This window comes from Dipodomys spectabilis, unplaced genomic scaffold, assembly GCF_019054845.1.
Source record: "Dipodomys spectabilis isolate Male_0828 unplaced genomic scaffold, ASM1905484v1 ptg000085l, whole genome shotgun sequence".
NCBI lineage: Eukaryota > Metazoa > Chordata > Mammalia > Rodentia > Heteromyidae > Dipodomys > Dipodomys spectabilis.
In genome coordinates this window covers 1,452,810-1,466,541 of record NW_024870762.1, presented here as the reverse complement: position 1 = coordinate 1,466,541, position 13,732 = coordinate 1,452,810, and the positions used below count along the sequence as shown (strand labels likewise).

Here is a 13,732-nt window from a genome sequence, read left to right as displayed (position 1 = left end):
TGTCAGTTTAAGTAAAGATTTAATAGTATTATGAATCCACTGAAAGTGAGGTACACTATATGGCATTTTTCCATCCTATGAATTTTGTTTTTAAAATTTGGGCTGGGAAGGTGGCTCTGTGGTACAGTGCTTGCTTTGCATGCATGAGGCCCTGGGTTTGATTCCTCAGCACCACATAAACAGAAAAAGCTGGAAGTGGCACTATGGCTCAAGTGGTAGAGCACTAGTCTTGAGCTGAAGAGCTGAGGGACAGTGTCCAGGCCCAGTTCAGGACCCACAACCAACAAAGAAAAAAAAGAAAAAAAAAAAAAAAGAAAGAAAGGTCATTACATAGCTCAGACTAGCTTAGAACCCATGCTTCCACCTCTCCAGTACTTGGGATTATAAGCATAAATGACTACACCTGGTTCCCTATATACTTTTGGCAATAGTATTAAATATATATTATATATTAAATATATAAAATATGCATATAAATATATAATATATATAAATATATATTTAAACATTTTAAATATATATATTTTTCAGAACTCATTGTGGGGCATCTGGCTTTAAGTGGCTTGATCTGTGCCATTGCTGTCTTCACCATCAACAGCATCTTTAGGGGGATTCTATGGTAAATCTGATCTTTGCTGTTCAGAAGTTCAGAAGCCAAAAGAAACACCACCAGTGTTAAATTGGCTGTCAGAAAGAAGTAAAATGGTTAACACTGTGTAATAAAGTTAATCTAGGCAATGTCCTCTGAAGCTCGGATTGGGGATGGTGGTGGTGGTCCGGACAGTTCATGGTTGTAATTCCTCAGAGGCCGAAGTTAGCTCACAGAGCACTGAGGATCAGGTCTCCCTGCAAGAATTCCGATGGGAAGTTTACTCCGGATTGCACTGAGCCACCAACGACAGGCCTCCGACGCACAGTGAGCTAGAGAGCCAGACGAACGAAGGATCAAGCACCAAGAATCTCAAAGGACTCAAATTCCGGGCTCAAACTTCTTTAGTCCCTTGTGAATTTCCACCACACATTCAGTCCCAGTTCCCTTTTCCCCTTCCCCAACCAAACCTATCCGCTCGAGGAAGAAGGAAGGCCCTCCATGCCAAGGCACTGGGAGGACTCGTAGCTCTGAGGCTCAGGGGCACTATCGACCCGGCCAAGCCCTCCCCTGGCTGATGGCAAGAGGAACCCCTGCCAGAAATGCATTAAGGGCGAGGGAAGAAGGGCTCCGGGCACCACAGGAAGAGCAGACGACGGGCGAGCCACGGGGAAGTGAGATCCAAAGTGTGCACTTCGGGTGTAAACGCTTCCTCGCACCGCCCAGAAGCGAGAACATCTCGGAGGCCTAAAGTGGCCGAGGGAGACCCCGACAGCTGCGGGAGCTTCAGACCTACTTCCGCGTTTGGAGTTCTCCACCCCCCTCCTCCCCTCCAGATACGGGGTCTCTAAGCGCATGCGCCGCCGCTCCGGGACTGGCCCAACTTACCCTAAACTAAGCCTGCCGCCCCCCACCCCCGCCCGGGGCGTACCATTTGCTTTTTGTGTGTGTGGGGGAGAAGACAAGGCGCCACTGTGTACGCAAAAGCCCGCTTCCCTGCCTCAGGCCGGGGAGCGGTAGCGTGTCTCAGATCTGAAAAGTTGCAAGAAGACGGAGGCCTCGGAAGGCCCGTCGCTCGCTCTCCCGGCCCGGCCCACAGTCCCACCCGACGTCTCCGGGGCGCTGAACAAAGTGGCACGCCCGGATCCCAGCTGATCGGCGCCTGGGCTTTGGCGGCGGCCCCCCCCTCCCCGGGCGAAACCATTGCGGCTCCTCGGGAGGGGTGTCCGCGGAGAGGAGGGGGCGGAGCGGCCATTGTCCGGTCAGCGCCGCATCCGGGGAGGGGAGAGTGTTCCGAGGGGGTGGGGGGAGCCCGGGGCGTCACAGCGGCCGCTGCGACTCCAGAGCCGGCGGGGGCCTCAGGTCCTTCCCCGCGCCGCCGCACGGGACATCGCTCGGGCTGGGGAGCGGCGGTGGGAGCTCCCGAGGGCGCCGCGTCTCCCTGCAACCCGCGGTCCTCGGCTCGCCCGCACGCCCCTCCTCCTCGCTCCCCTCCCTCTCCCTCTCCGCGCCTCCCCCGGCCCCCACCCCCCGGCTCCGCAGGCCCAGTGGTGCGGCCCGCCTCCAGCTGACCGGCCTGGAATCCCGGCTCGGAGCCCCGGACTCGCGCCCGCCCGCGCGCCCGCTCCCTCCCCCTCCCCCCGCCCCGAGCCCCCCGACGCCGCCGCCGCCGCCGCCGCCGCCTCCTTCAAGCGGGGCCCAGGCCCAGCCGCCGCCACCGCTGCCGCCGCCGAGCTCCGCCGCCGCCGCCGCCGAGCACCATGGGAGACGCCGGGAGCGAGCGCAGCAAAGCGCCCAGCCTGCCGCCTCGCTGTCCCTGCGGCTTCTGGGGGTGAGTGCTCGGCCGGGTGGGGGCGGGGGCCGGGCCGGGGGCGCGGGCGCCGGGCCGGCCGGGCCAGGCCTCAGGGCCTCGGGAGGCCGGAACCCCGGGAGCTGGGCCCAGGCCGGGCCTACAGGGAGGGGGCAGGGGCCGCGGCCCGGGGAGGGATGCGGGCCGGCGGGAGGGGGGACGGGGGGGGGCGAGGAGGTCCGGCCTGGGTGCGCTGCCACCTCGGACTCGCCGGCCTGAGGGGGAGGCCGGGCGGCCCGGGGTGAGGGAGGCCTGGGGGTGGGGGTGGGGCGGGGGGGCAGTGGCACCTCCTGGAGGGGCAGGGCTGTCCCCTTCGCTTGGCCTGTGGAGGAGGCCAGCCCTCCTCGCTGGGCCTGAGTGGGTGCCCAGGCACCGGGAGGGTGTATTTCCTCCGACTTCCTCCCCTCCTCCTCCCTGTCCCTGGTGACTTGCATCATCACTTCCTAAATTATATCCCAGTGCCCCATTTGCTTTTAGGAAGCTGTTTACACGTCACCCATTTGTACTAGTACCGGGTTCTCGAGGTCGCAACCTCGAGGGGTTGGGTAGATCTGTCAAAGTTCCTTGTGGTAAATATGTATAATATATATGACTATATATATATATATATATATATATAATAAAAGCACAAGTCAGGCTAGGGGAAAGAGAGTTTCCTCATTGGCTCTCAAATTTTTCTTTGCTGATTTAAAAAATAATACAAAATGATAAAAATGTTCACAGAGGGTCAAAGGTATCTTATGATTTGGTTATTTTGTGTTGGGGCAAAAAAGGGTGAGGTAAGGAAATGAACTCTCCTCAACCCCAGTTAGTTTAAATTGTTGTGGGAACACTGGATATTCATGAATTGGCACCTAACAGGTGCCTTCATCATGCCACATGACTGGGAAACTGGAGACTTCGAAGGCTAACTTTTATGATTGAGTTCCCCCCCCCCCCCCTCTCTGGTCTCTGTTTCTCTGTCTTTCTAAGATTCGTTGTATTGAGGCAGTAGGGAAGTAATTATTTCTGGTGAGAATTTTCTCTTTTGCTATCTAATGGCTAACATAGAAGTCAAGGGTTTCATTCTAGTAGTGCAGGAAAAGGTTACAGAATGAATCTGAATGTAAATTTTTGTGGAATTGTTTTTTGAGTTTTCCAAGTGGAGCAGAATATGCTGTGGCATTACCAGTATCCTGAAGATGCGAAAATATTTTAGGTTCATTATCTTCATTTTGATTTGAAAATGATTATTGAATTGTCTACCAAGTGCTTTCATAGGCAATTGTAATTCCCATAAGAATCTCACTGGGTAGGAATCATTGTCTCTTTATTACCAGATGGAGAAACTGGGGCTTAAAGAGGATGGATAATTTGCCTCTCCTTGTAGGGAGTGTAGGGTGGAGCTGTGATTTCTGTAGAGTGCTTAGTGCCATCCCATTTATGACATCAGTCTGGTGCCTGGGAAAAATCTAGTGTCACAAGCCTCAGATTGTAACTCATTATGTAAGACATGTGGCCCAAAGAAAGTAGCTGCCAGTGACAACTGCTGAAATGCCCAGGATGTGTCAGAAGTCTGTTTCCTGGCAACATCTTTATGTCCTTCTTTGAGACTATCATGAGTGGAACACTTACTGAAACACTGATGCCATGGCTTAGAAACTAAGGAAATGGAATAGCCATTTACTTTTAGCCAGCAAGGTTCTGAGGAAGGCTGAGTTTGGTAGCAGAGAAGTTACACTGATGTTGCACTTGGTCTAAAGCAACTGGCACTCCTTTTTTTTTTTTTTTTAATATGTTCATTCTAGCATTTTTAATTGACTTCAGTGTGCCTAAACAGGAGTAGTAAACACAGAGCTAATACTTTTAAGGTGTAAAGAATTTTTTTGGTGTTGTGTTTTAATCCTTTCCTAAGGATGTATGGAGACACCTGTGTAGTTTGTATTTTGTTTTACTGTTTTTATTGTTTTTGTGCCAGAGTTTGTGGGCTCTGTCCTTGAGCTTTTGTTTTGTTTTGTTTTTGTTGGTGGTGGGGCTTGAACTCTGGGCCTGGGTGCTGTCCCTCGCTCTTCAGCTCAAGGCAAGTGCTCTACCGCTTGAACCACAGTGTCACTTCTGGTTTTCTGGTGGTTTATTGGAGATAAGAGTCTCACAGACTTTTCCTGCCCGGGCTGGCTTTGAACCTCCATCCTCAGTCCTCTGCCTCCTGAGGAGCTAGGATTACAGATGTGAGCCACTGGCATCTGGCTGTCCTTGAGCTTTTTTTGCCCAAGACTAATGCTCTATCACTTGAGCCACAGCTCCACTTCTGATTTTTTTTGGGGGTGCTTAATTGGAGATGAGGAATCTTACAGACTTTCCTGCCTGGGCTGCCTTCAAACTGCAATCCTCAGGTCTTAGCCTCTTGAGTAGCTAGAATTACAGGTGTGATCCATTGACTCCTGGCTAGTTTGTATTTTACACAAAAGTAACAAAATTGTCTAATTTCCACCATGTCATACCTGATTTTGAATATATTCTGTTGCATAGGCCACATGTATACTCTGTTCATTAAGTGAACTTAGAATATATTCAATCCATAGATGAGTGCTTCTGATATACTGGTAGACAAGGGGTGTAAGCCTCATCCTCTGGGGCAGGGGACATAGAGATGTAAACTGATAGTAACTATAAATCGTCCGGGGAACCTTGAGAGGAGCACCTACCCTTACTTCTCTTGAGGTAGAAGAGGAGGAAGTGACTGGAGGAAGTGACTCTTAAGAAGAGACCTTTGTGTAAGAAGAGTGGAAGGAAGAGAGAATGAAATGGAAAGGGAAGACTGTTTCAGACAGAGGAAATGTACATGAAGGCCAGGATATGTGAGAGAAAGCACCATAGGAACAGAAAGACACAGTGGAGGGTGATCAACTGGAGATGAGTCTGAGGCAGTACTACGAGTTGGTGATAGCTAAGCTCTCATGGGTAATGCTGAGGTCTTTGGACTTTTATCCTGAGTGCAAGGGGAGCTAATAAAGAACTTTGATCGAGGATTGCTATGGTTATGATGTTGATCTTGAGAGAATGCTGGGTGGGTATGAGTGTTTGTGTCTGTATGAATGTGGCATCTGAATGAATGTGGGGTGTTACAAAGTCTGGATTTATGAAACCTGTTAGGAAGAGTGACCTAAGCTAGCAGTGGCATTAACAGTATAATTGCAGAAGAATAGAAATAGGCAGAGGGAAAGTCATTCAGGAAGAACTGTTTACCTTTTCCCTTCATGAAAATGAAGGCAGGTCTGCAAAAACTTCTGTGTAGCTTAGCACTCTGTGGGATCTATAGGTCTTCAAAATCAGTTGCCAGGGCCCATACACACTCAGCAGAATATTCTGGCATCAGCAGAGGAAAGGCAGTTCCTTTAGGATTGCTGTTTTCTCCAGTGACTCAGGCTGAGGCATTTGCTGCTCAGCATATCTGAGTCAGGACACCAATCAGTGGGACTTGGTAAATTGGAAAGCTTTAAGGCCTGTCCTTTGGGAGCACAAAAGAAAGGAGAATGCCAAGAGGAGCATACAGTTCAAATGTGTTAGTGCTTTGAACACTTAGTTTCCAGTATTCTTGGTTTATACATATAATTGTATATTGGTAATTAAATTCTTTTATCTTCCCTCTGGGAAAATTGAAAATTGTTTGATTGCCCTGTTTGTTAAAAGTTCTTTATGTAATAGATTCAATGCTTTTAGGATGAAAAGTTTGTTCCCTATAATAGGTACTTAAAACTTTGATGAAATAGGAGCATTTTTCTTGCATTTTAGGCATTCAGTAACTGGGCCAAAATTTGATAATGGTTATGAAGTGAAACAGTTGTTTCAATTTCAAACAGTTGTTTGAAGCAATTACTGTATTTTCTTTATATACCTACATACATGAAAGTGCTTAAAAACTATATAGATATAAATAGTAGCTGAATCTGCATTTAAGGTTGTTTATACATTTGGTATATATGAAGGCACATAGACTCTTAAAGAATTACTTTGAAAAGTTGCTGAAAGAACTGATTTAAAACATTATAAAAAAAGACAGGAAAAGGAAGAGAGTAAGAATATACCACATGTACTTTAGGAAAATAGAAAGTAAGAATGGAAGATAGGAGGATAGAAATATTCTACTACTCAGTAGTGTAAAAACTTAATTACTATTATTTATATTTTTCTTTCATAACCGGAGAGAACTTGTCATGAAGTGTTATGGAAAACATGAAAGTACTATGTGTTTCATAAAATAGTACAGTAGCTACAAATTTTAGTTTTGTATTTAGGAAGTAATGGATTATTTAAATATGAGGCTTACTTTATTATTTTGAACACTAAAAAAGAAGCTCTTCTGATAAATCATAAAACAACTTACATAGATATGTTTTCTTCAGGATTTGATTTTATTAATATTTCAATTTTGTCACAATTCCATTGAAGAATTTTGTGTATTTACAAGCTAACGCTTGGAGATAAGAATGTATTTCCGGTGAAGATGAGGATAGGCAGATACATAAGCAGGAGTAATCTTATGAAATAAATACCATCCTTGAAATGGTTACTGGTAGGATGTTGATTGAAAGCATATTTTATTCTATCTATGTGTGTTGGTCCTGGGGCTTTAACTCAGGGTCTTACACTCCCACTTGACTTTTCCGCTCAAGGCTGGTGCTCTCCACCGTTTGAGCCATACCTCTACTTGTGGCTCTTTGCTGGTTTATTAGAGATGAGTCTCACTGAGTTTCTTGCCCAGGCTGGCTTTGAATTACATTTCTTAGATCTCAGCCTCCTGAGTAGCTGGGGTTACAGGTATGAGCCACCAAAACCTGGCTTTCATCACAAGATATTGGATACTGATCTTTGTGATCTCAGGCAGTGAATCATGTGGTTCATCTGGCCAGAGTTCTTGGCTCCCAGCAGTGTGTGGCCCTCACATTCCTTTTGCTGCTTCATTCCTGGTGTCATACTGCTGCACTTCAACCAGCTTAACCTGGGCTTAACCTGTTAATGTGAACATGCATGAATCACAGGTAATCAGTATCATGTTCATGCCCATGATGTCACTAATTATCCCTTAATTATAAAACTCTTTAAACAGTCCCTTAAAAACAAACTAGCTTGTTTATGCAGTTTTACTTTGCATCTTGAGTATGTTTCTGAAGATACAATATGATTTAAATTAAGTATGTACTTTTATCTTTTTTTATTGTGAAAAATACTGTACAGAGGGGTTACAGTTACATGGGCAAGGTAATGAGTGCATTTCTTATCAAACATTGTTGCCTCCTCCTTTGTTTCCCTTTCCCATCCTTTCCCATCTCCTCCCTCCACCCCCTTTTATCTTTTTTTTTTCTGGATTATATTTGCTATATTCAGAGATGTGACTTTTGCTTCTTTGATATAGTGAAACACGGGAAAAATCTATATGTACGTATATATGTACATATGTATGTATCTTTATTTCTGCTGGTTTGAAGGAGTCAATTTTTAAGGCTTAGGTCCAGTTAACATATAGATAAAATGATTCTTTGGCTTTAATCTTTTATTTTCCTTCTCATTTTCCCTTTAGTCTTCTTCCCATTCACCCTCTACCATTCTCCACCACACAAAAAGGAAAAATTTATATTACACAAAAAGAAAAATTCAGTATTTTAAGACATAGTGAAGTGTGTGTGTGTGTGTGTGTGTGTGTGTGTGTGTGTGTGTGTGTGTGTGTGTGTGTGTGTGTGTGTGTGTGTGTGTGTGTGTGTGTGTGTGTGTGTGTGTGTGTGTGTGTGTGAACTCAGGGCTTGGGGGCTGTTCCCTGAGCTTGTTCCCTGAGCTTTTGTTCTCAAGACTAGTGCACTTCCACTTGGCCCCAGCTTCACTTCTGGCTTTTTTGGGGGTAGTTTTTATTGGAGATAAAAGTCTCATGGGCTTTCTCCTGCCTGGTTTGGCTTCAAACTATACTCAGATCTTGGCCTTACTTAGCTAGGATTATAGCTGTGAGCCACCAGTACCCAGTCTCAAATGTTTTAACTAAAAATCATTTCTTATCCTTAATAATCATTAACAGTATCAAAGTTAGCATTAGTTTTCACAATTAATCTTTGCCTAGGTGGAAAAATGAGAGGAGTAAAGAATCTTTGATATGAATTCAGTTCTTTAAGAAAAGCTATGGAAAGTGTATAAAATGTTATTTATTTGGAACAGTATACTAAGATGCAGTATACAAAAAAAATCTAAGAAATTATTTTAAAATATGTGATTTTGTTGTTATTAAGATGTTGTACAGAGGGGTTGTCATTTCTTAAATCAGGTAATGATACATTTCTTTTTTTGGACAATACTACCTCTTCCTTTGCTTTCCCCCAGTTTCCCCTTCCTTTCTTTGCCCAAAAGTTACATAGTTCTAAAATTTAGATTTTTTTAAATGAGTTCATAAGGAGGTTATGTCCATGCACAGTGATGCAGTGTTTTGAAATCATATATAGTTATCAAAATCAACATTGAGGCTAATTCTTTTTTCTTACCTGGGCCTTTTCTTACCTGTGTAGCCAAGGCTAGAACCCAAGCCTAATGAAATTCTTCCTATACATGTGTTTTCCCCTAATTCTCTTTCTCTTTGAAAAAAGCTTAAAATGGTTATTTCAGGAAAGCCACATGAAGGAAGTGATTGGACATGACCTAACACTTTTATAATTTTAGTGATACACACTTAAAAGTCATCCATACTCATTATCTTGCCCATGTAATTGTAACCCCTCTGTATGGTATTTTCACAATAATAATAAAAAAGTTATCCAGGTTTTGGCTTGTTGAATGTTGTAGAACTTTGTGTCAGAGTGGCTAGCAAGGAGGCCTTTATCCTGCTGTGTGGATGGCACTGATGCTACTCACCAGTACAGTGAGCTTTGAGGAACACCGGATGTGCTCTGGGCTAGGAACCTACATAACAAGATCACTTTGCTGCAATCACATTAGTGCAAGATAGAAATTTCATGTGTGTGTGACATGCAGAAGGGATGCTAAGGAATTTTATTTAAAGAGTTTTGTAACCAGATTTATGACAGTATTCTAGAAATACTGTGCATGGCAGCTACAAGTTACAAGTAGCAGTTTAAGTTCAGATTAAATTTAAGTAAAATAAAAGTTTAGTTCCCCAGTCATATTAATTATATTTTTATTACTCACTAGCTGAAAAATAGTGACTATTCTATTGGGGAGCACAAGTAACTGTAGCACATTTTCATTCTCCTGGTCAGTTCTGGATAGTGCTGTTCTAGAACCTTCACCTGATAGGCAGCCAGACTTTCCAGGACTCTCCTTCTTTCCACTTCCCTCATCTACCCTTTTTCTTCCTTCCTTCTTTCTCTCCTCTCCCCTCCTTCCCTGTCCCTCATGCTCACTTGACTGGTTTCATTGGCTGATTCCCTGCTACTTGAGCCATACTGCCAGCCTTGCTTTTTGTTATTTTGGAGGTGGAATCTCAGATTTTTCTGCCTAGTCTGGTTTAGAACCGAAGATCTTACAGATTTTCATCTCTTGAATAGTGAGGATTATAGGTATAAGCCACCTGCCCTGGTCCAAGCCTGCTTTCTTAGAGGTACTTCACATCCCTTTTCTCTGAACTGTAAAATGAAGGACTTGCCTACTTCAGCTCTAAGTTTTTCTTCAGCTCTAATAGTTAATTTCTATTAAGAAAAAGTAGTGTTGCAATGTTAATCTAGATTCCTGGGAAGCATGACTTTGACCAATTTAGGAATTAAAATTTCAGTATCAGTTTGTAATTTGAACTTTTTTCATGCTGGCTTTTAAGCTATCATCTTAGCTCTTTTCTTTCTTTCTTTTTTTTTAGCAGTGTTAAGCTGGTTACCTCAGAGGTGCGGGTAGGTATTGGTTTAATAATCTTTTTTTTTTCTTTCCCTTTTCAGTGAGAGTTTTTTTTAAGTGCTCACCTTTTTGAAGGGCCTGTGACTTTTGTAGGGCATCAACACTTGTTTCCACAAATGTAAATATTACTTGTCAGTTTTTTAAAAGCAAGGCAAGAGGTGTGACTCAAGTGGCAGGGCATCAGCCAATCAAACCAGTCAAGTGATTGTGAAGGGACAGGAAGGAGGGGAGAGGAGAGAAAGGAGAAAGGAAGAGAAAGGGTAGAAGAGGGAAGTAGAAAGAAAGGTTCTTGGAAAGTCTGGCTGCCTATCTGGTAAAGATTCTTTTTAATGAGTAAGTGCATTGGTTTTTCTAGCAAAATCAAATATATGTTTCTGCTGAAGAAAATGGAATGCATTGGAATAGTCAGCAGCAGTTGACAAAACCAACCTAATCTGTGATGTACTGGGCTGTAGAAATGACGTGAGATGGATGAAGATGCCATGTTGCCCAGGTGGCCAGAGGTCAGGGTAGTGAACAGTGCTAGTCAACACCTGAAGTATGGCTGCAGGTGTTAATAGAGGAGAACGAGCTACAAGCTAGCTGCAACTCTTCTTTCATAGGTCCCAGATATCTTGTGTCAAAGGCGGGTTTGAGTTTTTTTGGGGGGGAGTTGTCATGGGGCTTGAACTCTGGGCCTGAGCGCTGCCCCTCATCTCTTCAGCTCAAGGCTAGTGTTCTACCACTTGAGCCACAGCACACTTCGCAGGTTTCTGGTGGTTTATTGGGGATAGAGTCTCACAGACTTTCCTGCCCAGGCTGGCTTTGAACCTCGATCCTCAGATGTCAGCCTCCTGAGTAGCTAGGACTACAGGTGTGAGCCACTGGTACCTGGCGGGCTTGAGTTTTGAATTAGGATAGAAATATGTCTTAGGATAGACCACTTATGCTGACTGCTACTGTTTTCCCTTTGGATGGGGAGAGGAATGTGGATACACCCTGCAACATTCTGAGTTGCTAGTTTTTGGGTAGGCTCTACTGTAACCTTATTGCTGCCTAAGTAATGCTGTACTTGGGGCCTTGTAGAGAATTTTTTTCCCTCTCATTTCCTTTCACTAAAAGTGGAGGATGTGGAGTCATAAGTTGTTGATGGTCTTATATGCTTCTTGTACTCTTACACACTAAGTTGAAGTGCATTTTTACAATACTCTTCTGAGGAGAAACGTTCTGACCATTCAGTAGTATTACAGATACTTTCTTGTGGTCAGATTCTTGGGCTAACATTTATTTTCTCTTAAAAGCTTGTGATGGTAGCATTTCTGTAGGTTATAGTATATAATTGGAAGAGCAGAGGCTGAAGTTAGGAAGGGCCTTGCTGCCATGTTTGTTGCTTTCAAAATTTTGCTTGTTTCAGGTCATTTTAAATTTCAACTCTTTCTAGGATGCCCTGTATGGATAAATGGATAATGTTGGGCAAAGTTATTTCCTGAAAGGACACAATAAAATATATTAAGTAATATAGTTCTTGTGTGCGTACGTGCGCATGTGCGCTGGTCCCTCTTGCTTGAACTCAGGGCCTGGGTGCTATCTCTGAACTTTTTTTTTTTTGGCTTAAGGCTAGCACTCTGCCATTTGAACTATTGCTCTATTTCTGGCTTATTTGGTGGTTAATTGGAGATGAGTCTCACAGACTTTTCTGCCCAGGCTGGCTTTGAACAATGATCCTTAGATCTCAGCCTTCTGAGTAGCTGTGACTACAGGCCTGAGTCAAGAGCTTCTGTAACCCAGCTACCTTTGAACTAAGCCTCTGATGTCAGACTCCTGAGTCTGGGATCATAGGCATGTGCCTGCATGTCTAGCCTAGAAGTACAGTCAGAGTGTTTTGGCTACAAAGAAATAGTATGTGTGTGTTTGAATGTGAATTGTTCCTAGCTTTATGCTTTCTTAGTTTCTGTGCTTGTGAAGGCATGGGTGGTGTTCTTTTTCTTCTTTAGTTGCCATTGAAATCCAGAAAACCAGGCTTTTCAAGTCTTTGTGTGTTTGCATCTGAAACTTTGTATATACAGAATCTTTATAGTGTATGACTTCACAGTTTTGTGTAGTTTGCCTTTTCTTTTTAATATAATCCAAAGATATGCTATGCACTTTGAAAAGGAGAGGAATGTTCTTGGATGTTGTAAAAATATTGTTGCACATGGGAACAAATACATTTGTTGGTAGGGCAGTGTGTATATTCAGGGCATTTTCTGTTCCTTGCCTTTTCCAGGCTAGCTTTTCCAAGATATGTTTGTCATTTATTTTATTTGTAAGGCTAATCTTGTTCTTTAGTGCAAATTAATACTAGTCTTAAAGAATGGAATATTGTACTATATATACTAGAATGTCTTTAGGGATTTATATCAATAATAATAGTAAAGATTAACCACCATAAATCTCTGTGAAATATATATTCCTATGGAATGCATGTATTTACCATTGGTTTAAACTGTCTAGGATTAGATAGACTTATTTAACGGTAAAAGCCTTCTGAATTTGCCTCAATAGTTTTTGTTGTAAATAAGTACTTAATAATTGTATGTGCTTTTTTTTTTTTAAATTTAATTTTATTTGAGTGTGCTTTTTTTTTTTAATGTGAAAATACCATGCAGAGGGGTTACAGTTACATGGGCAAGATAATGAGTACATTTCTTATCAAGCATTGTTGCCTTCTCCCTTGTTTCCCTTTCCCATTCCTATTAGTCTTTTAGTCCTTTAGTGAATACTTTGTCCTGAGTCTCATTTTGTAGTGAGAATCATATATAATATTTTTGAGCATCCTTCTGGAAAGTTCCTGTGCATGCACTGCATTTGTCTTTTTCTAAAGCAGTAGCATACTACACAGTATGCTTTGTGTATTTTAGTGGTGCCCGGGTATCAACCCCAGGGCCTTATGCATGCTAAGGAAGTGACCTTGCTTTTTTCCCCCCACTTAGTATAAATTAGACTTCTTCATATATATGTATTTGTATATATTTCTTCACATATTTTCTAGCTTCTTTTAAATTGCAGTATATTATTCCGGTAGATGCCAGTACCAGATCTTATCTCGTCTCCTCTTGATGGGTATTACTACTTTGCCTAAGTTGAATTTTCAGGACTTATGAACCATCTACATGAGGAAATACTAGGTTTCTGAAGTATATTAATGTTGAATTTTATATCATTTAGTGTCACATAAGTGCATGGGTGTACCTGAAGCCAGGTGTCAGGAAGGGTCGCATAGAGAGCACTGTTAGACTAAAGATTTTCTGTGGGATTCAAGGAGGCTGTTAGAAGCCAGTGTAGTGGGTCAGGTCTGAAGTGAACCCTCCCCCCCCCCCCTTCCTTGACTATGTCTATGTGCTTATGTTTTGTTTTTAACCTCTGTGTGCCATATTTTTGATACTCAGTGGTATAAAATGAGAGATCACTGAGGA

At 43.3% G+C, this 13,732-nt stretch overlaps 1 protein-coding gene across 2 annotated transcripts in view; it reads left to right on the top strand.

Annotated features, from left to right (window-relative positions):
• The first annotated feature begins 2,299 nt into the window (after window positions 1-2,299).
• Zfand3 (zinc finger AN1-type containing 3) overlaps window positions 2,300-13,732 on the top strand; it is a 196,221-nt gene continuing 184,788 nt past the window's right edge. For both annotated transcript variants that reach the window (XM_042684277.1, XM_042684276.1), the window contains exon 1: window positions 2,300-2,420. In XM_042684277.1, the coding sequence (XP_042540211.1) occupies window positions 2,350-2,420 (71 nt within the window). In that variant the 5' untranslated portion in view covers window positions 2,300-2,349. The remainder of the gene's footprint in view (window positions 2,421-13,732) is intronic.